This window comes from Petromyzon marinus, chromosome 18, assembly GCF_048934315.1.
Source record: "Petromyzon marinus isolate PM22_M1 ecotype Great Lakes invasive population chromosome 18, UKy_Petmar_22M1.pri1.0, whole genome shotgun sequence".
Lineage (NCBI taxonomy): Eukaryota > Metazoa > Chordata > Hyperoartia > Petromyzontiformes > Petromyzontidae > Petromyzon > Petromyzon marinus.
Window position 1 is genome coordinate 11,504,802 of NC_133684.1, and position 24,247 is coordinate 11,529,048.

Below are 24,247 nucleotides of genomic sequence, written 5' to 3' on the forward strand. Positions count from 1 at the left end.
GCTATATAGCTATTTTTCAGAAGCGACCTGGCCACAATTGATAGCTCACCGAATTGGTTTATGTTGTGGAATTTATAGCAGCAAAATACTCTAAACGCATGTTTTTAATGTGGAAAGAAAACCGGAGGACCTGGAGAAAACGCGACCATGGGGAGGGAACATGCAAACTCAAAATATACAGGCGTCAGGGTTGGGATCGAACCCATGACTGAATGTATACCATGCGAGGTAGTTAACATCTTGACACTTTGGTGCTCTGTGTTTGGAATTACTATTTGGAGGCATCTGACCAGCGTATCGAAAATCACGATGACGAAGTGAAAGAAGACAATAACAATTTACATGTAAATAGAAAATATGTAAGAAATTGTAATATAGGAAACCGGACGAGAATCAGAGAAACATATTTTGAGTGATAAATTAGTGAAAGCTGCAGATGAGAGAACAAAATAAATTGGTTCCATTTTGAAGTCTGGCATTTCCCAAGGTTTTTAACCATTCTGGTTAATCGGCAATCATGTGTAGTATAACCTAACACGCGGTGCCAAACCACATGTAGACGAAGAAAAAAAATGTGCCACAAGGGCACGAATAAAGGAATGTGCAGCACTTGCATATAGGCTGAAGGTAATGTATGCTTGTGGGTGACCTTTTCAGCAAGATAACCCCCCACCTACCCCCAATAGCCCTCCAGCCCGGTTGTAACATTCCCAATCCATCCATCCACACTCCTCTCCTCCCCATTCCATCTCCGAGTCTTGCTTCAACCCCACTCTCTCCCCTATCCCTCTCCCTGCCTCCATCTCCCCCGACCTCCTCCCTCCGGGAGGGGGGGGGGGCTTAGCCAGGAGGGATGGGCTAGGGGACAGCCTCTGGCCATGAACAGAACAGAGGAGGGTCGGGCCGAGAATTTTATTCGCGAAGCGCCGCACATTTACGGTGGCTTTTAAAGCCGGGTGAGCCGCACTGTGCGGGAGACCTTGCCTCTCTCCGCGCCATTTATGTCATCATCGTCTCATGTAGCTCTCTGCGGTGGGGAGAGGGGGGAGGGGGGCGTTCTCCCCCATTGTTCGTCTTCTCCTACTGGCACACACGCACACCATGGCTGCTGTGGTGAGTGAAGGACGGATCTTTAAGTACGGCGAGGACTGCAAGACATCTTGGAAGGAGGCGGGCGCCCAGTACGATGACACTGACACCCATCTGCAGATCATGGGCAAGCCCGTGATGGAGCGCTGGGAGGCACCCTACATGCACAAGCTGGCGTCCATCGCCAGTTCCAAAGGTGGGTTGAACTTGCACATGTGCCCTGTGTACTATCACATCTCTGCAAGGACACATTTGCATTGTCACGTCGCTGCAAGGACACATTTGTACTATCACGTCTCTACACGGACACATTTGTATTATCACGTCTCTACACGGACACATTTGTACTATCACGTCTCTGCACGGACAGATTTGCATTATCACGTCTCTGCACCGGATATATACCGGATAGAGAGGATTATTTACACATTATTGCGCAGTGCAGTTAAAAAATGTTTACATTTATGGTATTCAAAGAGTTGTTACTCCTTTGCAGAAAAGATGGAATGAATGTTTGCCCAGCATTGACCGTGTACCGATACTGAATTCATTTTCTCATCAATTTTTCCTGAATAATCTGTTGATTGTATTTATTTAACCAGGTCAGACACCTCGACGATATTCAGTGTTGTCACACAATGGCAGTTATGGGCAACCATGGCCACGCAGAACTGTCCTTGATGAATATGCATTTTTTTTCACAGCACATCACAAATTTGTTTTTAGCCGTGTACTTTACCGCCGCACGCATCCACGTGCTTAAAAGCTAAGCGTGTCGAGTATTCGCGTGGCCACCTTTGGATTTTCAGAGGGATCGGGCTTTACAAGAAGGTGGTAGGGGCTGTGTATTGCCATAAAGGCGAAGTTGTGCCCTCTTTGTCACGAGTCCTATAATGGAGTCGAGCCGCATGGCTGGGCCCCGTCGTTTGGTGTCAGCCTCGGCAGTGAGGAGGGATGGGACGGGCCGGGATGCCCCCCCTCCTCCTCTTTGTGTTGCAGCGTCCTCTGCTTGCCAGTGGTTTTTGTTGCCCAGGAGCCAGCGCATTGTAGCTCACGAGACATTGTGAGAAACACGATTGCAGCAGATCCAAACGTCAGTCGTGCCTCGGGGAACCCAAGACAACGCATTGTCTTGTTTCTAACTTCACGTTTCTTCACACTCCGTGGGGATTTTTAAAAATCTGAAAATTTATTTATACGGTCCTAGAGTAATCCGATGAGCTACAAAGCTCTTTTTCACAGATGTCTAGTATTTTCATTGATCTTTAATTTTAAAGGAGCAACTGACCTCTGAAGACATTAGTACAGTACTAACCAGAAGCAAAAAAAAAACTAATTCCTCATAAAAAAGGCCTTGAGTTCGCATGAAATATTTCATGAAGCCTCACATTCGACCGGGCACCGTCCCCCACTGTTAACAGCGGTGAGGAGTAGGAAGATATGTCCTGGTACTCAGCCGCAGATAGCTCTGGATGAAATTAAGCCCTGTTTGCCGAGAAAAACGAACTATAGGGAGCGTCTTTAAGATACATCATTAAGACTGAAATCTTTGGAGAAAAAATGTAAAAAAAACACAATGCAGTCCTAAAAGCGTTCCTAAGGTTGGTGTGGGGCTTTTAATAAGAACAAATGCCTTTCCCCCAAATGTTATGCAGATTGTGCTGTCAGTTTCATGTAAATACTTGACAATTCCACTTGGAACTATTACAGGGCAATACATGCCCACATGTTAGGTAACAGTCCGCAGACGCAGATATTACATAACGACTTCTGATATCTCTTACCTTTTATCCACACGAGGGACGTTTGACACCTACCTTACTCCAGACCGTTAGATAAAGAAGTTTGACGTCTGAGCTACCCAGTCACCTCTCGCCTGATGGAAATCAACCACAGACAACGACACGTCTCGCGCGATGCGTATTACCCGTGAAATCCATCGCTAATTATTGAATCAAATCGCGAACACAGGATCGTGATAATTCATTAAAGTGCAAGGGGGATAAATTATTACAAGCCGAGTGTATATGTAGAATAATCAGTAATCATCGACAGTGCACAATGAAGGCCTCCATACGCCACGTTTAATACATTATGATCAAATCATGCTGAGGGCATCCAATTAGTACTCTGGTTTCCTGCCGAATGAAGGCAAACACCTCATGAATGTAATTGGCCCAAACATCCCAATGCAAGATCCTCAAAATAAGCCTTGTGACTCTGATGCTTTGCTGTGTTTGCAATTACTATTCCAGTATCTTATCATACAGTAAATACATTACGTTCCATTTTTTTAAAGCACAAAACTATGGCATACAGCGGACACATGTCTAGGAGAGGTTATATTTTATACAAGGTTCTAAGTGTACATACGCTGCTCAGAAGAGCATAAAAAGGCATGTAAAATATGGCCGTCCGTTCAGTTGTTAGCGTGAGTGGTTACAGCATTTATCTGGAAGAAAAGGCCATGTGCAGCTTGTAAAGTGAACCGCATTTGCATTACAATGCAGTAGCGGGTAGGGTAACTACCATTTTTAGGCACGAAGACAGCAGTTTGCAAATTCAAGTCTCTTGACCCAAAAAGGCTGTGTCCATTTTCACACCAATCAATCTCTTCCATTCACATTCCGTCCCGTGGTGCATTGTACGAACTGTATGTGGCATAATGGGCATTGTGCCCGGCTCGCTGGGCTTACATGGAAAGCTGGATCATTGGTTGGTCACAAAACCTGGAGTTACCCATGTGCAGCGACTGATTAAAATGTGCCTTTAGAGATGAGTTATAAAAAAACATATTAAAGTTTTATGTAAGTGTACTTTGTTTATATGCAATACAGGGGAAGCTGCCCTACGGGTAATGGATGAACTTGCAATCCAGAGGTCGCCAATTCACGTCTCATGGCGTGGCAGTTGAAAGAATGGAGCGAGTTTCCTAAATTCCCCTACCACTGGCCGATATGTGTACACCACAGTGAATTGATGCAGTGGGGTACAGCATGGGTTCTCCCCACCTCGGACACAATGTATTACGTAAATCATTACCTGCCTATATTACACCACGGTTGAGCAAGGCGTTCTAAGTCCCGAGTGAGAAAATGCACTCTTTGTAACATTAGCCATTATCTGTCCAATGCTGAATGAAGGCCTCCCCACAAAGCCAGTCACCTTGCCGCTATACATGAGCCGCGCTCGTGACTCCATCTCAGGTTGATGGAGGGCGCACATTTTGTGTCGCCTCTTACCGAGCATCTGACTGCTTATACCGTGGGTGCCCCTACCTACGCCCGTGTGGCATCTCAGATTTTAGAGCCTCTCCATCTCATTCACCACGTCAAGGCAGCGCCTCAGAGAAGAATGACCTGCCTTTATATGTTGACCCGATATGTTAAAACAAAAAAAATGTTGTTGCGTACTGGAGACACGTTGTGCATACTGCATTACGGTGTGACAAACTCGACAGCTTGGATTCCGTTAGAGCCATGATTTACCCAGTGCCGAGGCCAACGCGATTCGCACCGCGCTTCACCGCGCAGGGTCTGCTTCATGCGAGTGCTGCCACATATCCTAACGCCAAGCGTTTATGCCGCAAAAATGTACTTCATAAAATTTCACCGTTAGTATTTCATGCACTCATACACAGCATGCTGTATGTGGAGACGTATAAAATATTCAACACTATGGGAGAGTTACTGCGTGAAATATTCTTTGCGACGTGGGATACAATACAGGCAGAGGCAATTGCAACAAAACTGACCAACTGGCTATTTACATTAACACACTATGTCCTTCTGTTGTGAATGTCATAGAGTTCTTTCTCTGTCGCCACCTTGGCGAGATGTTAATTACCTCACCTGATATAAAGGAAGTCGTGGTTCGATCCCGACCCTGATGCCTCTTTAATTGCAATTTGCATATTCTCCCCATGGTGGCGTGGATTTTTCTCCAGGTCCCCCAGTTTTTCCCCTCAAATTTAGAATCGATATCGCGCGTTGACAATATTTTACAGCTATAAATTTCCACATGAGGAGTCCCTTCGTTGAGCTATCATTTGTGGCCAGGTCCCTTGTGAAATAGAGCTACATAGCTCTTTGGGCTTTACCTGGTGAAATAAATATAGTTTAAAGTATGTATATGCATGCATTGTTAATTTGGAAATGTTCTTGAGATATCGTTCCTGGATTTAAACCTGAAAATTATTAAACCAGACATTGCGATTTACAGTGTCAGGCTTCATAGCCTACCCCACACAGTGCAGTACAATAAATAAAAAAAATCTATATTAGAGCACGTATTGTGTACTGAAGATATGCAGTTCTGTACAAGGCATACTGTAGTCGACATAGGTCCACATTGATCATGATAATTCCATCTGGCAGTCGAGGTGAACGATTGTAGTCCGCCCAAAGCATCGCTGTACTATATTCCAATTTATCCTTTCATTTCAGAGTGTGCACTACGGTACTATATACGTACTCCTACCTATCGATATACAGTGAGGGAAAAAGTATTTGATCCCCTGCTGATTTTGTACGTTTGCCCACTGACAAAGAAATTATCAGTTTATAATTTTAATGGTAGGTTTATTTGAACAGTGAGAGACAGAATAACAACAGCAAAATCCATAAAAACGCATGCCAAAAATGTTACAAATTGATTTGCATTTTAATGAGGGAAATAAGTATTTGACCCCTCTGCAAAACATGACTTATACTTGGTGGCAAAACCCTTGTTGGCAATCACAGAGGTCAGACGTTTCTTGTAGTTGGCCACCAGGTTTGCACACGTCTCAGGAGGGATTTTGCCCCACTCCTCTTTGCAGATCTTCTCCAAGTCATTAAGGTTTCGAGGCTGACGTTTGGCAACTCGAACCTTCAGCTCCCTCCACAGATTTTCTATGGGATTAAGGTCTGGAGACTGGCTAGGCCACTCCAGGACCTTAATGTGCTTCTTCTTGAGCCACTCCTTTGTTGCCTTGGCCGTGTGTTTTGGGTCATTGTCATGCTGGAATACCCATCCACGACCCATTTTCAATGCCCTGGCTGAGGGAAGGAGGTTCTCACCCAAGTTTGACGGTACATGGCCCCGTCCATCGTCCCTTTGATGCGGTGAAGTTGTCCTGTCCCCTTAGCAGAAAAACACCCCCAAAGCATAATGTTTCCACCTCCATGTTTGACGGTGGGGATGGTGTTCTTGGGGTCATAGGCAGCATTCCTCCTCCTCCCCCAAACACGGCGAGTTGAGTTGATGCCAAAGAGGTCCATTTTGGTCTCATCTGACCACAACACTTTCACCCAGTTGTCCTCTGAATCATTCAGATGTTCATTGGCAAACTTCAGACGAGCATGTATATGTGCTTTCTTGAGCAGGGGGACCTTGCGGGCGCTGCAGGATTTCAGTCCTTCACGGTGTAGTGTGTTACCAATTGTTTTCTTGGTGACTATGGTCCCAGCTGCCTTGAGATCATTGACAAGATCCTCCCGTGTAGTTCTGGGCTGATTCCTCACCGTTCTCATGATCATTGCAACTCCACGAGGTGAGATCTTGCATGGAGTTCCAGGCCGAGGGAAATTGACAGTTCTTTTGTGTTTTTTACATTTGCGAATAATCGTACCAACTGTTGTCACCTTCTCACCAAGCTGCTTGGAAATGGTCTTGTAGCCCATTCCAGCCTTGTGTAGGTCTACAATCTTGTCCCTGACGTCCTTGGAGAGCTCTTTGGTCTTGGCCATGGTAGAGAGTTTGGAATCTGATTGATTGCTTCTGTGGACAGGTGTCTTTTATATAGGTAACAAGCTGAGATTAGGAGCACTCCCTTTAAGTGTGTTCCTAATCTCAGCTCGTTACCTGTATAAGACACCTGGGAGCCAGAGATCTTTCTGATTGAGAGGGGGTCAAATATGTATTTCCCTCATTAAAATGAAAATCAATTTATAACATTTTTTTACATGCGTTTTTCTGGATTTTTTTGTTGTTATTCTGTCTCTCACTGTTCAAATAAACCTACCATTAAAATTATAGACTGATCATTTCTTTGTCAGTGGGCAAACGTACAAAATCAGCAGGGGATCAAATACTTTTTTCCCTCACTAATGTGGCCTGCTTTTCCCTCCTGTAAAGACACCGGCAGTAACGGAGTCGCCTCTCCTTATCCAAACTCGTAAAAATAATGTGGAAGGCTAGGTCAGGTGTGTCAAGCTATGCGAGTCTATTTTCAATTAGATCAAGACCTTCCCGAGGAAACATTCCTCCTTTGCCCGAGTCAATTGGCTTTTGCCAGGTAGAATTCAGCCAAGTAGAAATACCTGATTTTAATAGAGATGCAACCCTGCAATTTCTTGTTCACGTCACTGCTGTCGCAGGTTGCCCCCACCGTCACGAGCTTAAGAGAGGCCCTATTGGTATCTGGCCTACTCTTACACCATAATACCTGTGCATTTGTAAATGTGAGTTGATTTAGTGTATGCTCAAACGAGCAATGAACCAACTCTTAATCTGACTCACAACTATCATTTAAAACCTTATGCCCTGCCCTTTCAAATGGTAAGAGTTTCATTCATGGTCGGTTCGTGGTTGCAGAGATATAGCTATTTCAAATCGGGTCCATCATTTTCATACACCCTGTATGTAGATTCTGCATTACAACGGGTTGGATTGGGACATTATGGAGTAATTGAAGAGGGCAGTGGTGTGAAAATAAATGACAAAAAATATTGAAGAACTTCAAGAAGGCTGCGACATACGACTTTAGATACAAATGAACAAAAGTAACGTACAACAAATTGACCAAAATTAAATAACTGTTAACGGAACAACTCGACAAAACAGCAGAATGTGTTTCTATTGTTGAATGTCTTTAGCACTGTACGTAGCCAACCGTGCTAATCGGAGGTGCAGTTACTGAAGTTGAATGAAATAAAGAGAACAAGAGCAGTGTGCAGTGTCTGTGTACATTTGAGCGGGATGACAAATAGCATGGCAATCATAATGCCTGCATAAGAAAGTTTTAATTAGTGCACGCTTCGAGCTATGACGTGGGCTCAGAAGCGTGGATGCCGACAAAGAAAATGGAACAAAAACTGACAAGAACACAAAGAAGCATGGAGAGATGCACGTCTGGAATTACAGTTATAGAGACAAAGGAACACAGTTTAGAGAGCGTCTGCAGGATGGAAACATGATACTGACTCAGAATAAAAATGTCAACTTGGTCAGGACACATCACTGCTAAGGTTGATGGCCTGTGGTTGAAACCAATGATTGAGCGACAGCCAAAGGAGGGGAATATGCCTGATAGTGTACAGTATGCCCTCGTTATTTGCGAGGGATATATTCCAGAGATGCTCGTGAATAGCCAAAACCGCGGATAGCACGTTCATGAATAACGAGGGAAAACTGTATATCCACAGACATGGAGCTATGAAATAAATGTATCTACAGGGGCCCACAGTAAATGGTTTGTTGCATCATGAGACTGCAAACCTGTCAATCCATACGGTTTGCCCGTATATTTGTACAGGGAAATTTAGTTTTAAGGTCCATACGGCGTACAGCCGTTTCAATACGGTCAAATGTAATACATGTTTGTCTATTTGTTTGTGTTTCTCCCTTGTGATGGGACTTTGTAGGATGAACGTTGAGATTTTAAAGGGGAATGGGGGATGACCAATAAGGTGTGACTTTGTCTGTAATAAGGTAGGGCACTGATAAGGGGTTGACAGGTATGAGACTGAGTGATGGCGATGGCTTGGGGAGGCCTTCATGCAGCAGTGAATAGATCATGGCTGATGGCGACGTCGACGATGAAAAACGTCATCTACAGCTGTAACCCAAAAAATAAAAAAACGGTTAAGTAATCACAGATGTATCTTGGCATTTTAAAATTATCGTGGCATTTTGGCCCGGTGCCAGATTATAGAAAACCGGCCTATGTAGAGAATGGAAGGAATGATGATGATGATTGGAGAGAAGGGAAGGGCTGGCTGGGTTGTCTCGCAGGGTGAGAGCGACGTGTACAGTAATGGGGGTGTGCTGCGAGGAAGGACTGGGGGGACACGGCAGAGAGGGGACACACACACCAAAGACAAAGATCCCCCGTGTAGGCGGTAACAGACTGTTGGCGAGTTGCACCTATGAAGGCCGGCACTGTGGCACACGAGGGCGTGGGTGGCCAACGAGGGCGTGGGTGGCCAACTACCACGCCCGACCGCCTTTGTCTTTCCAGCGGCGATGCTTACACATCGCACCAGGTACTATTTTTTTAGGCTCCAGGATCGGGTTCAGATAATCATCACCGGTGTTGTCCGTGAACGGGAATCGAACCCGGGACAACAAGTTCATAGTGCAGCGCGCTAACCGCGACGCCACCGCTCCCCACACACACACTCCACACACTCCACACACACGCATGTTTTTTCTCTAAACATGGGGGGAGGGGGTGGTCTCCAAATTTCACCGCGGTGCAACTTTTGCACCTATTTCAGCTGCTAAATGTGTGCGTGCCCAGACGTGAGTGCAGCTCGTTTTCAGGCAGGCAGATTTGATACTCCCAGCATGCCAGTTTAAAAATGGCCAATTTTACTAAACCCCCCCACAGACACAGCCTCCCGTCCACCCCAGGAATATAAATGGAGACGCCAGAGTTGATCGCGTGTGTGGTGGGGTAAAGTGTGGGTACTCACACCTACATCTTCCAAGACATCTGGACAGTGTGGTAGAGTAGACCAAATACCATTCGACTAGAGGGCCTCTCCGGAGCGCCCTCCAAAGGGGGCCTTACCGCCAGCATTGGCGTTCACCAGCAATTGCAGTGCATTTTGGGTGCTGTATAATCTATAATAACGCTTATAATCCATAACACTTATAATCTAAAATAACACTTAATCTATAATAATACTTATCCATAACAACAACAAAAATATTTAACACTTATACATCACATGATCTATGCGCACATATACCGTGTGAGCCTTAAAACCACCCAAAGCACCATATTTTCTGTTGTGCTGGTTTGCGAAAGTTTGTTTTAGGGTCCAGGAGGGTTGGGGAACGCTGCTGAAAGAGCGCTGAAATATTACTCTGGCATATCACCTGGTAGTAAGGGGCAGTTACTAGCAGGATTGTAACTCTGTTCTTGATAAATTATATAGAGTGCTGAATTACTGAGTAGGCAATAGGTCCGATGAAATGCATGGTCAATAAACATAAATTAGAGAGCTTGTGTGCGTCACCGCTGTAATCACATTAATTGCCAATATGACGGAACACTTGAGCCTTGGGGCTTTTACGACCAATTATAGTGGTCGTGTATTCAAGAAGGCCATTACATGACAAACATAGCCAGGCTCGGTGGAACAAAACCTCTGGATTGAAAAACATAAACATCCACCGTACTGTTTATGTATTTATAATACATTACAGTACACTCGTAGCAATTTGTGAGCCTGCAAAAATCTAAATCTGGCAGCTTCCCAAACGCCTTTGCTGTATATAGTCAGTGGGTGAGCATTCGTGCCACTTGTACAAAAGACGGTACGAACGTCCTAAAGAAGGAGACTTTACAAGAAAGGACAAAATAAACATAAAATGGTACACAACACAGGTGTAAAAATGCTATACATTCCAAGAATGGTTGGCACCGCTCAATCCAGGCGAGAGAGCAGGAAGCAGACAAGGGAATACTGTAGGCCATTGCACAATTAAAAATCTGTGTGAATTTGAGCAGTATTTTGGATAATTCATTATCGTGCTTGATGGTATCAATGAAACATTGAAACAATCAAAATTGTTATCCTTTTAACTATGTTTTTTTTTCGGAAATAGCCGATTGGATTTCATAAACGAATCTCTGCCTTTTATCGACCCAACGCATCGAATCTTCAGGGGGTGGAATGATTCTGGTCCTCCTATGTATGCAACTTGGCATACAATTGTACGCACCTGTAATCACAAGCAATTAGGTGCAACCTGCTAGTCCAAACACAAGCAATTACACTACTTGTCATAATTTGTGAGGTATTTTTTCCCCTTAATTATAATTGCAAGGCTGTGCTCTTCAGCCTAAATTAAAGTCAACATTTTTTATTGCATTATTTAACATGGACGTAGATGTATATGTGTTGAACTTCTTTCGCACCCTACATAGCCAACCGTGCTAATCGGAGGCGCAACATGTTGCTTTAATTGCCTTTGATTTACCACGTTTTCTGCCCAGATGACCAAATACAACCAGAGGCAGGCAGTGATGTCCCGCAACAACATTTTTGAGTGGCATCTACACTGCAACCCCCATCTCCCATTTTTGGAACCTCTACTTAACACTATTCACCCTACAACGAAACTGGCCTCCCTAACATGGGAATTTAGAATTTAAGGCCGTTTAGTTAAGGCTACCACATCTCTGGCAGGCTCAACCAGGACACGGTGAGCTGGTGGTAGCCCCTTCTACCACCAGCCCCGCCACTTTCACATTGTTTTTTTTTAACAAGTCAACACTAGGGCATTACAATAACTCTCTTAGTATTTTGAAATTGTGCGATTCCTATGGCTATATAGACATAATGTACGGGCCATATCTGACGTTTGATTCAGCTGTGGTGTTTGCCAAAAGACGAACAGTGGTGTTCTCTGGTGTGACACTGGTGAGACTAGGCCCTAAAGAAGGCTGTCTCTGGTGTAGACCAATCAGTTTCAAGGACAATGCATATATTATCAGAGCATGTTTTTGTTTGCATCTTCACCACAAGTACGTGTGGTTAATGCAGACATGACTCCTTGCAAAAGGATTTATTTGGTGTGTGAACATCTTAACATCTGTTTTATTGCCAGAAAGGGTATAACTTGATTCTTATTTTTTTCATACTTTGATACTGGCATAAAAGGGTCCCATGTTTCAGGACACATGTGTTTCTCACTTTTTTTACCCTGCTAAGCACCCATTTCGACCCATCATTTTCACGTAAGCATACTGGTTGCAAGCTGCCGGGCAATCCGAATAGTCTGATAGCTCGCCAACCACTGGGCGTTGCGGCACGTAGCGTCGTTTCTCAAACCCTGTAGGCAGAAGAGAGCTTTTCAGATTTGATGTGAGCTGGGAAAAGCAAATGGCCGAGTGGTTCGCACATGCCATGCCAATGGCGACTGCCTTCGACATCCACTCCTCCGTGCACATAGCGGGAGTGGGGGGGGCAATGAGCCCGACTGACTCGTGTACCGTTGCATGCAGAATGTAATTAGCCTTGCATAACCGGGTGGTGTTTTCATGAAGCCCATCTGTTACACATTTTTTTATTTGCGTACATATTTATGCATTTCCATGTGAAACACGCAAGTACATAGCTATTTCTTGCGCATGTGGATGTGCTTCTGCGTAGGAATGTTGATGGTTGCTGACAAGGCAAACCAAATTGCCTCCGTGCTAAAGCAAACATGGTTGTGACGAGCAACTCCATTGGCTGCCCTGAGTTGGGAGCAAATTCCACATTCCTATGGTGGGGTAAATATTTTTATGCGAACACCACTGTTGATTTTCAAAAACGTGCTACCCGTTTTTTAGTAATCGAGTAGGTGTAAAGAGATGAAAGTTATTTTTAAGACATTTAAAAAAATAAAATTGCTTGTTATTGCTTTAGTGCTGTATATCATACTGATAGTACACTTCTAAACTATAAATGCCAAAGAGATTACATTTGTTTAAACTTGTCCAAATAAGTTATAGAATAATGAATACATAACCACTTCATCATTGATAGATTCATATTTTTAAAACATTAATGTTCTTTCTGGCTAAAGGTCTAAACTGAAAAAGTGTCTAGTTACGCATACAAACTGTGGCTATACAAATATAGAATTTTTATTCATTATTATTCATGTAGGACCCTCGTTAATATTCTTGACATTTCAGGAATGCAAAATATAGAATATGAAGCAATTAATGACCTAAACGCATCATGCATGTATACGCAAAAAGTATGAACGTCGATATATAGTGTGCACATATGAATAACATGTGCATACCGGAGGCAGATCTAGAAACTTCCCAGTAGTGGGAGGCATGGTCCTGATATTTAAACAATTTGAAGTAGGGTCCTACATTAATAGTCATAATAAAAACAATTTAATGTACTTTATGTTCTAAATATGAATGAAATGCCCAATTTTTGGGACCTCACTATAGATGGGGGAATAGCCACCACTCGCCCCCTACTTGGAACCGTCACTGATGCGTACACCGGTGTGTGTGTGCGCGTGATTGTACCATATTAAGCTTGACATGACCGCGCTGGCTGGCGGCCTTTAGCGGACCGCGGTTACAATGTGTGCAGACCTAATCAGACATGCAAAGCCGATGGTGCGGTGGAGGAGGGAGTTGGTTTTGTGCTGAATGCAGTGGGGGGTGGGGTGGATGGCAGGCGGAGCCCACGTCCTGTTTGCATTGCCACGTGGTTCTCGCTGTGCGATGTGCGGTGTGGGCACATGCAGTGTGTGTGGTGTGGGCACGCGCGGTGTGTGCGGTGCGGTGCACGCGCAGTGCACGCTTGGTGTGTGTGGTGCGTGTTTGGTGTGGGCACGCGCAGTGTGTGTGGTGTGGTGCATGCGCAGTGTGTGTGGTGCACGCTTGGTGTGTGTGTGGTGTGGTGCACGTGCGGTGTGCGCGGTGTGGGCACACACAGGGCGTGTGGAGTGGGGCACGCATGGTGTGCGGGCCCTTCTGTGGGACGTCCGCACCGCACAGTTGCCATGCACAGTGAATACCTGAACGGCCAAAGCACAAAAGGCCTTTATGGAGATGTAAATGAAAGTTATTGTCCCCTTTGCATCGTACACGCTGGGGGCATTTCTGTCGGGGTCAAAAGGCACAGCGTTTCTCAGCACGAGGGGTAAATTATTTTCGTGGTATTTTATTATTTCTTTATTGTTTTATTGTCTCTTTTCCTTTTGCTGAACAAGATTGTATACTTGACAGAGGGACTCCGCTGGAAAACAGAAAAGGCAACGTCTGTTTGGGCAATTATTTGAAGGCGGATCGGAATCAAAATCATAAAGGGGCAAACGAGCACAGGATTTTCTTGAAGAAGAATATTTCAATCAACTATCTATAGCATGAATCAGAAATATGGACACTGACCAAAACATGTAAACAAAAGTTGAAGAGAACAAAAAGAAGCATGGATAATTACATACTTGGAATGACACTAAGATACAAATGATACTGGACAAAGATGGTCACTGTACCGCACGCTTTCAGAGGTGCTTCATTGGCCGTCTGGAACGCTCTTCCTTTCGATATTAGGAAGCCACTGGAGCTATGCACTTTAAAATTTAGATTGAAAACTAATTTCTTGAACTGCTTTTCGTGTTTTCTTTGTTGTTGTTCCCCAGCACCTTCGATTAGCATGGTTAGCTACGTACGATGTGAAAGCAGTTCAACATACAGAAAGGGGGTATGCATGATGAGGGAACACACGGAAATTAGAGCCATCTTGTTTCCTACCAAAGAAAGTTAGTGAAGATGGGCAATGGACAAGATGAGTGACAGAATGGCAGCCGGAAGATAAAAAACACATCCAAGAGAATGACTACTGTGGAGATGGAGCAATGAGAAACTAATTTGCATAAGTCAGATGGACTATGACATCGCAGGACCAAGAGAAATGGCGATGGCATAGGGCGGTCTTTATCCAGCAGTGGATTGACTGTTGGATGACGATGATGACACTAAAGGGTGAAAATTCATCTTCCAACCTTATGATGCAGTCATAATGTTGGGACTACAGGAAGCAATCTTTCATCTCTATTTCCTACCATAAAGTACAAAGAATCAATCTGAAAATCGGCCAACTTTATATCTCTCTGAAATATATCAACCTCCTTGTTAGACGAGATATTCTAAAATAAAGATGAGAGGGACAATGTTATCAGACACCACCCTTCAGCACTAAACGCCACGTGGGTTCGTAATTTACCCCACCTCTCCTCTTGCAGAATCAGATATGGAGAGATGCAACAAAGGGCTTGCAAAACCCCCACCCTCTTGGCAGAGGTAATGGCCAGAATCAGATCTGCCACGCTACACCTGACCTGCTGGATCCAAAGGGTGAAACGGAGGGCAACAAAGAGTGTCTAGCTCAAAAGGGAGGTCCCTAGGACGACATGATTTCTCGATCGTCGGTCTCTCACACTAAATCCCATGCACAAATTGGAGTAGCGAAGGAAGCCTTGACAAAAGGAACCCCTTTCTGTGCTTCATGAAAAGGCAGAGCAGTGTGTTCGAGAACAGTCAACAGAAGCAGATATCACATAAGTACTTCTGATATCCTTTCAAGTAACCTCTTATGCTCAGAGACAGCACTTTCCCATCCCTTCAACTATAGAGAGTAGTTTCCATCTTCATGACAGTTCTCAAAGTGAAAATTTCGGCAAATTCAGTGCTTCGTGAAATCTAACGTGATGATTATTTTTTGTTCATCCATTGGTGACTGGACTGATACCATAAATTCACTCCATATGAAAACACGAATGTATGACAGTTGGCTCCCTTTATTGAGTCTGGGATCTCGGTGCCAGCTCAGCACATTTGAGCCACACGGTTATCTAAAAAAAAAACGTTTGTTGCGTTACAAATGTTATTTATTGTGTGTATTGTGAGCTAGAAAATCAATATAAATTGATGAATCGATGAACACACACACCTACATAATGTCGTATGCACACTATACAGTATGTGCATCATCAGCAGCAAACCCACCAATAGACAATTATATACCTTGATAGACAACAAAATAATCGCGTGTCGTAAATAATCATTAGGCTTAGTGGTTAACAGGAAGTGTAACATTACTTTTATATTTTTTGAGGGACAGGTAAATGACGGAGATTTATTGCCTGTGTATTTATGTAAACACTTTTCCGAATATGCAAATGTATGTATATGCTGCAGTGCATGTAGGGAGGAAAGCTCCTGACTGGTAACTCGGCAGCATCACCTCCTCCCTCTCAATGTTGCATTCTGGCCTCAATAGGCGCTTGCCAAAAAGCTTCTGGCCCTGACAGTCTAACCAGACAATAAGGGGATCATTGTTCATCTGCACTCGGATGTGAAATGTGACCCAACACTTACATGTTGTGCACCACGTGCATATGGTTCAATTTGTACGCCACATTTTCAAACATTGCGGTAGAACGCAGGTATACGTGTAGTTACTGCAGATAAGGGTTTCAATGTAATGATCGGTTTCCTTTAATGAAGGGTATACACTGGTAGCAGCTGGTAATTAAAAAAAGGCAGACTTAGAGGCTCACGATGAAGTGATGATAATCACAGTTGTTTCCACGGCCATTAAAATTCAACACAGGCTAGAAACCAGGCACTTAGCGTGTAGACTGAGTCATCTGTATCCTTCAAAAGTAGATCTGATTTAGCACATTCAGACAGAGTTTTATACCCATCAGGTATAGAGTACCACATTGTGGTGCTAATGTAACACAGTCAAGAATATTAATTCTTGGTTCTTTCGGTAAGAATATGAATGCCTGCAGTCACGAAAGCTTTAAATCAACAGTCAAGAATGTTGCGTATTTGTCCAATGAACAGACCTTTTAAAAGCCACAATCAAAATGAATCCCTTCCCAAACACTCATTTGACCAGCACTCATCTCAATTTGAACTTTGAAGCACAGAGCCAGTGGTGGAAATTTAAATATTTGTAAGGTACAGCTGATTATCTTCTTAACGTGGCCAATGGTGACTTTCCATGAAGTTGTAATCAATGATTCAATGTATGTTGAACTTCTCTCGCACCGTTCGTAGCCAACCATGTTAATAATCGGAGGTCGATGAGTTTAGTTAACCCACAACTGCTACGCACCCCATGGTATGTGTTTTTCATCAGCCACGTGTCATTAACGACGGGCCCGTTCATCAGCGCCATTTAGCGAGGGTCAACTCCCGCAGACCATCTCATGTGGCCCCACGCTGCACTGTACATTCGTGCAGATGGCACGCGCATGAAGAAACTAAACCCAGCCACGAGTCAGCACGATAGAGGCATGGTGTGAGTGAGACACGCAGCCCAAGAAGAGCAGCGTGAGGGGAAAATAGATGCACAGCGGGTGAGGCGCGCTCTATATTAGTCTCCCTTATAAAACTTCCTAAATCTTACAATAAATTTGGTCAATCCCTTGACAGTGTAAGATCAATATTTAAATGTACCTATTAACTTGTTATAACAGCTTCACTGTACACACATGGGATAAGACAACAAGGGTGTCTGAATTCCCATAAACATCTATATACAATGGTAATGTAAAAAAAAATAACTTGAAATATTCAGTATACATATAAAATGTCAAGTTATAAATTCAAATCCCTGTCAGAATTCATTAGTCCATCATCCTTCCAGAGTCAAAATAAGTACAACTCTGTGCAAAACTGCAGTTGCAGTAGTGAATTGGGCAGTTTTCCCTCATTATTCACGAGGGATATGTTCCAGAGATGCTCATGAATAGCACATTTCGCGGATAATGACATTGGCCTAGAAAAACCTGTCTTTTTAATGAATTATCTTAAATAGAAACATAAATAAGCTATTATATACATGGACATTATATCATTACTTTATCGCATTACATTCTCCCTCACCACTTTATCTCATCACTTTCTCTCTCATCACTTTATTTCTCTCTCTCTTTGGATGCAGTCGTGTAGAGTTCCAGATGTGATTCGCAAATAGCCAAAATTGCAGATAGCAAGTTCGTCTTTGGTTCTTTCGGTGAAGTCACGTAGAAAGAAAATAAAAATAAATAATAGAATACGACGTTTCTATTGCAACACAAGCAATCGTCATCAGGTATAACTAAATTTGAGAGAGAGACAAAACACAGACACGGAGACACACAGACAGACACAAGCAGAGAGAGACACACACCATAGACACACAGAGACCCAATCCCTCTGTGTCGTGGCCTTAAATAGAGAGGGGGGGGGGCAGAGAGAGAGGTGGGTCTGCTCGAGCAGAGAAATGCCAATGAGAGAGTTGTGTGGAAATCCACCCCGTGGTGGCAGGGGGAGAGAAAGACCCAGCAAGACTGGTAAATTTTAGAGAGAAATGGGCAGCTTGAGAAAACAAACTTAGCAATTTTTTGGAAATGTAATGCAATGCAACGCAGAGAGTCGGCTAACACACATTTAACGCATAGCCTGGTTGATTACGTTCTCCAGAGATTGCTAAATTAGAAGTTGTGTGAAATTTGACAGAGACAGAGAGAGAAAACAAACTTACATCCTCCCTGTAGAGGTGGTTCAAACTTGATTTGAAGCTTTCGTGACTGCAGGAATTACTCTTTGCTTCTTTCGGTGAAGTCTCGCTATGCGTTAACTGTGTGTTAGCCGACTCTGGCTGACTCTCCAGTGAGTTGGAGCATGTACACCAAGCCCTCAAGATGAACGGATACTCGGATCGTACAATCCGCAATGCTGTCTCCCCAGCCATGTGGAGACAACCTTCTGAGGATCCAACCAAAACCATCACTTTACCGTACATAGCAGGGGTTACCAAAACGATTTCCAAAATCTTAAACAAACACAAGTTCCAGGTTCCTTTCAACACAGTACGCAAAATCCGTGATTTAATCCCATCTGTAATGGATGTGATTCCTGACATGCAATACCGTGGTGTCTACAAACTGTGGTTGTGGCAGCAGTTACATTGGGGAAACGAAACGACATGTCTCGGACCGCGTTCGTGAACACAAGGCAGATCTGAAACACGGTAGGACCAATACCTCTGCCATTGCCAATCATTGTTTTAATGCTGTGGGCTCACACGAAATGTATTTTTCCAAGACGGAGGTACTCTGCAAACCTAACACCTTCAGAGATTTGTTCATGAAGCCATCCAGATATATAAACACAGACGCAACTTCAACCCGAGAGGATGGGTACAAACTGAGCAATCATTGGAAGGACGTTATTAACCAGGTAAAGTCTTAACTGACTGTGATGTTTCCATTCTACCTGCCTATGTCAGCTGTTATTTCCGACTGTCTCTCTCTCTATGCCCTCTATGTCCTTTGGATTGCACTCTCATACTCACATGCCCTTTGGATTACACCCGCTGGGTTGCACTCATGCCTTTGGATTGCACCACTCTTCGATTTCACATTAACATGCTATTCTCTCACATTAACATAGCCACTTCCATGCCCTCGTCGAGGAGGCCGCTCTCCTATCTTACAGTTACATGCTAATTTCTAACATTAATATCACGAGCCCCGGCCGCTTCTTTATGACCCTTGGGCTACACCCATTCAAACCTTTTAAAACAGTCTGCCTCAGCAGCAGACCATGCTTTTCCACCTGATGACGGACGCTTGTGTTGCGCCCGAAACGTCGTGATTTATTTTATTTTCTACCTACGTGACTTTACCGAAAGAACCAAAGAGTATGGATTCCTGCAGTCACGAAAGCTTCAAATCAAGATTATAATGTAAATTATCCGAGCGTATGAAACGGGTACAAAATTGCCTCTGCAGGTCCAAAATCCAATTTTCACCTGCTGGATAGCGAGGAGTCTGCAGGAGGCTGAATATTGTAACTTGCTGACCCGCTCATACTGGACAATTGTGAAAAAGAGCTTCATGGACCATCGAATTTATCTAGTCTAAATAAAGATTCTGATTCTGAATTTGTTACTGAGACTTGCTTCCCTTGCCTGTGTAGGTTTTTTTTCTGGGCACAAGGGGGAATGTTTTGAGAAAGAATTAGCCTTACATTTTGCATGATGACCTTTCTCAAAAGGTTATCGATGACCAGATTAACCTTTCCTGGGTGAACACGCAAATGAGAACATGCGCCAAACGTCAGCATTAACGTGGCCTCATTGGAGGAAAAATATATATCCAGCGGTTTCAGAAGATGCCACTTTTTAATGGGGCTGTTTGGACAATGACTGTTCTTCAGAGCTGCTCTAAAATGCAGCCATTGCCTAAAATTAAAGTGTGTTATAATTCAGTGTTAATGAAGACGTGTTAATGTGTTTTTTGTTAGGATTTTACAATAAAAAAATTATTTCAACTTTGTCCACTTGATCCATTCTTCATTGGGGTCCACCTGCACATTGTATAATTAAAACTACACTCCAAATCAGCTGCATTTAGTAGATGTGAGCTCCCACGCCTTTGAAGCTCCACTGCACACTGTACACAGCTGAGAAGCAAGCCTGAAATTTCTAACATTTTCCGCATATTATATAGATGTGAATGCAGTGTACTTTGGTCTTAAGTGTGCCATCGGTCATTAATAGACCGGTCTGCAAGAATTAACACCATTAGAAAAGTACAGTGTGTCCTGTTAAAACATATCCCGGTCCAAAGACCGGGATATGTGTTGCCATAAAACATAGTGGAGATTAAACCTGCTGGGAAAGAATATAATTTGTATGAACATGCCTTAAAAAGCTGCACTTATCCACAGTATTTGATTATCAGATTGACCCATCATTGGGCTCTTATTTACATGTCATATGCAACTAAAATTAGTTATGCTACTCGGGGTAGTTCATTATATTTTTTCTGAAATGAATGCAGGACTGTAAGGTAGTGGAAACCTTTCGAAGCCAGACCAATTGAGGGGGAAACTCTTTGCTGTTATGTGGGAATGCCTGGTACACTGCAAACAATCCATGCATAATCACTTAAGTCGAATTACATCTACTGAAAACTATTATCTAACACATTTAATGATCAGTTAAAACGTGACATTACCGAAATAACCAAGAATATATTGTCAACAACGCTTAAAATATTTACTGCTACTCGGTTCCTTGTGCACTCAAACAACATGGATATATTTATTTATTTGTCTGTTTTGATGGAGCGGAGCTGCGTGTATGTACGTACATATGTATGTTAAACTTATTTTGCATCGTACGTAGCCAACAATGCTAATCAAAGCTGCAGTTGACAGTCGACGCCTGTGACTGAGATGGGTGTAATGCATCGGGGGCCGACAGCCACTGATGGGAGTGGCCGGCGGTCGTCTCTGCCACGTGATAAGCCACTTCTGCTCTGGCTAGATGTTAACTACTTCTCCTGGTATGCAGGAGATCGTGGGTTTGCTCCCGACCCTGATGCCTCTATACTTGGAGTTTGCACGCTCTCCCCGTGGTCGTGTGGATTTTTCACCGGCTCCTCCGGTTTTTTCCTGCACATTTAGAAACGTGCGTTGAGAGTATTCGGTTGCTGTATATTTCCACATGATAAGCCACTTCGTTGGGCTAATTATATATTTTTAGTGATTTTTTTTTACTTGCCCATCGTATTTTCGTATTGTTTCTTGTTGTAACGTTTTGACCCCATGCCCTGCCATACTGGATATCCGGTGAAAAAGAGCCTCATAGCTCATCGGATTCCTCCAGCATGAATAAATAAATATGATTTCGAATTCAGGCGGTAGGGTGCTGGAAATTGGCTTCGGCATGGCCATTGCGGCCACCAAGATCGAGGAGCACGACATCGCCGAGCACTGGATCGTCGAGTGCAACGACGGGGTGTTCGCACGTCTGCAGCGATGGGCAGGGCAGCAGCTGCACAAGGTGAGAGCGGCAGGGCAGGTGCCAGCGTCTGCCGCAGGGAAGTGGCAGCTTTGGTTGGGGGGGGGGCACTTGCAGCATGCACACTTTATCCATAATATACGTTTTTTTAGGGTTAGATCGTATAAATATTAATGTGTCGTTAAACCTGCCACCACCCGACAGCCAATTAGTAATGTTTGTCACGTAAACAAAACATGCCAATTCGTTACTGCAACGAGTAACTAATTGCCATTTCAGACTAAATGACACATTTATATTTACGTCATCTAAGCAAAAAAATTATTACGGATAATTACTGCTTCATTAAACCCACAACATTTACAATTGGGATACTGTGACGTTGCTTGTCGTTGCTTATCGTGCCACGTAGTAGCCTATGAGGAGCACCGCTTTTGCTGCTGGTTATGACAATGATTCGCCCGGGTGTGGATCAATCCTCCAGCAAGGCTTTCGTTTCCTGCTGCCGTTCGATTGTCCCAGATCGGGTTTAGACTAAGGGGTTCGCCGAGAGTGAGTACAGTTCTCGTCAGCATAGCACCACGGATGGCGGCTGGTCATGGTGGGGTTGGTGGGGTTGGTGGAGTGCACGTACAGTAAATCATCACGTGGTGTGACCCCCCCAGCATGCTCAACATAATATGGCAGTGCAGCAAGTGGGATTGTGACTTATCAGTGCAGATTTTTTTCGATACCACCCCTCATATTTGTCGACTTCCTCATTGAGCGCCCCAGTCTTTTTCCCACACACGAAACATTATTTTTAAGGCTCGGCGAGGATTTTATCAAATAAAGGGACAATTTACTTTCTGTTAGTTGATTCGGTAGTTCTGAACGACTCGTGTTAATTCTGCGTTCCCACAACGGGGATCAGTATTTTTTAGGTCAATCAGACAGACACTGTTGTTGGATGCCTTACCAAAGTAGAGTTCGTCCCTGCGAAGCTACTTTGTTGACCCTATAGGCGAGTCAACCCTAACCAAATATTTCAACTGTTACATATCTGATAGTCGTACTGTTTGTTGCTTGATATTTTGGGTATTTGGGCCCTGTGCCCAGTAATTTTGTTTCATAGAAGGAAAAAAAAATAACATGCAAGTCTATAACTGAAAAAAGTAGGCAAGCATGGACATTTAAATTGATGTTTAAAGCATAATAAAACTGAATTGTGCGATGTGGCTTTGTCAGTAGTCGCGATCATTCCCAGGAATGGTAAAGCCAGTGCACGGTTTAACAGACAGAGCCACTTTATTCGCGATGCCATTGTTGTTTCAGGTGGTCCCACTGAAGGGCTTGTGGGAAGACGTCGTGCCTACGCTGCCGAAAGGACACTTTGACGGTAATTAGGTGTAGACACTCATATCGGGCGGCAGGCTACCACAGTGGTGGCAATTGTTCCTCACAGCAAGAAAGCCCTGTACTGTATTTGATTCCCCACGTCGGTACCTTTCTGCATCGTGTGTTGTTCTCCCCCTGTTCTCCACGGTTTTCCACCGGGTTCTCTGGTTTCCTCCCAATAGATAAAAAAACCCATACTAGTGTAATTGACATTGGCCAATTATCTCAATGCTGAAACATTACCTGCAAATTTCTCAGATATGATTACAAACAGCAGCATCACCCTCTGCAATAATCTGACAGGACCCTCCTTTTGCATGAATACAAACGGCAACATACGTTATCCACACAGCAGCTTTTGGCTAACCATCAAACCAAGATGGTCACTGCATCGCGCGTTTTCAGATGCGCTTCTGCGGCCATCTGGAGAGCTCTTCCTTCCAATAATAGGAAGCCACTAAAGCTATGCACTTTAAATAATCTCGATTGAAAACGAATTTCTTTAGAACCGATTTTGTGTTTAGTTTGTTGTCGTTCCCCCGAACCTCCGATGAGCATGGTTGGCTACGTACGGTGCAACAGAAGTTCAACATACGTACGGTCATGTGTACAGTGAGGGAAAACGTTTTTGATCCCCTGCTGATTTTGTACGTTTGCCCACTGACAAAGAAATTATCAGTCTATAATTTTAATGGTAGGTTTTTTTGAACAGTGAGAGACAGAATAACAACAAAAAAATCCAGAAAAACGCATGTCAAAAATGTTATAAATTGATTTGCATTTTAATGAGGGAAATAAGTATTTGACCCCTCTGCAAAACATGACTTATACTTGGTGGAAAAACCCTTGTTGGCAATCACAGAGGTCATACGTTTCTTGTAGTTGGCCACCAGGTTTGCACACATCTCAGGAGGGATTTTGTCCCACTCCTCTTTGCAGATCTTCTCCAAGTCATTAAGGTTTCGAGGCTGACGTTTGGCAACTTGAACCTTCAGCTCCCTCCACAGATTTTGTATGGGATTAAGGTCTGGAGACTTGCAAGGCCACTCCAGGACCTTCATGTGCTTCTTCTTGAGCCACTCCTTTGTTGCCTTGGCCGTGTGTTTTGGGTCATTGTCATGCTGGAATACCCACCCACGACCCATTTTCAATGCCCTGGCTGAGGGAAGGAGGTTCTCACCCAAGTTTGACGGTACATGGCCCCGTCCATCGTCCCTTTGATGCGGTGAAGTTGT

At 43.8% G+C, this 24,247-nt stretch overlaps 1 protein-coding gene across 1 annotated transcript in view; it reads left to right on the forward strand.

Moving 5' to 3' along the window:
* The first annotated feature begins 759 nt into the window (after positions 1–759).
* LOC116943668 (guanidinoacetate N-methyltransferase-like) overlaps positions 760–24,247 on the forward strand; it is a 37,179-nt gene continuing 13,691 nt past the window's right edge. The window contains exons 1-3 of the mRNA XM_032956719.2: positions 760–1,285; positions 21,532–21,677; positions 22,950–23,013. Coding sequence (XP_032812610.1) covers positions 1,102–1,285; positions 21,532–21,677; positions 22,950–23,013 — 394 coding nt within the window. The 5' untranslated portion in view covers positions 760–1,101. The remainder of the gene's footprint in view (positions 1,286–21,531; positions 21,678–22,949; positions 23,014–24,247) is intronic.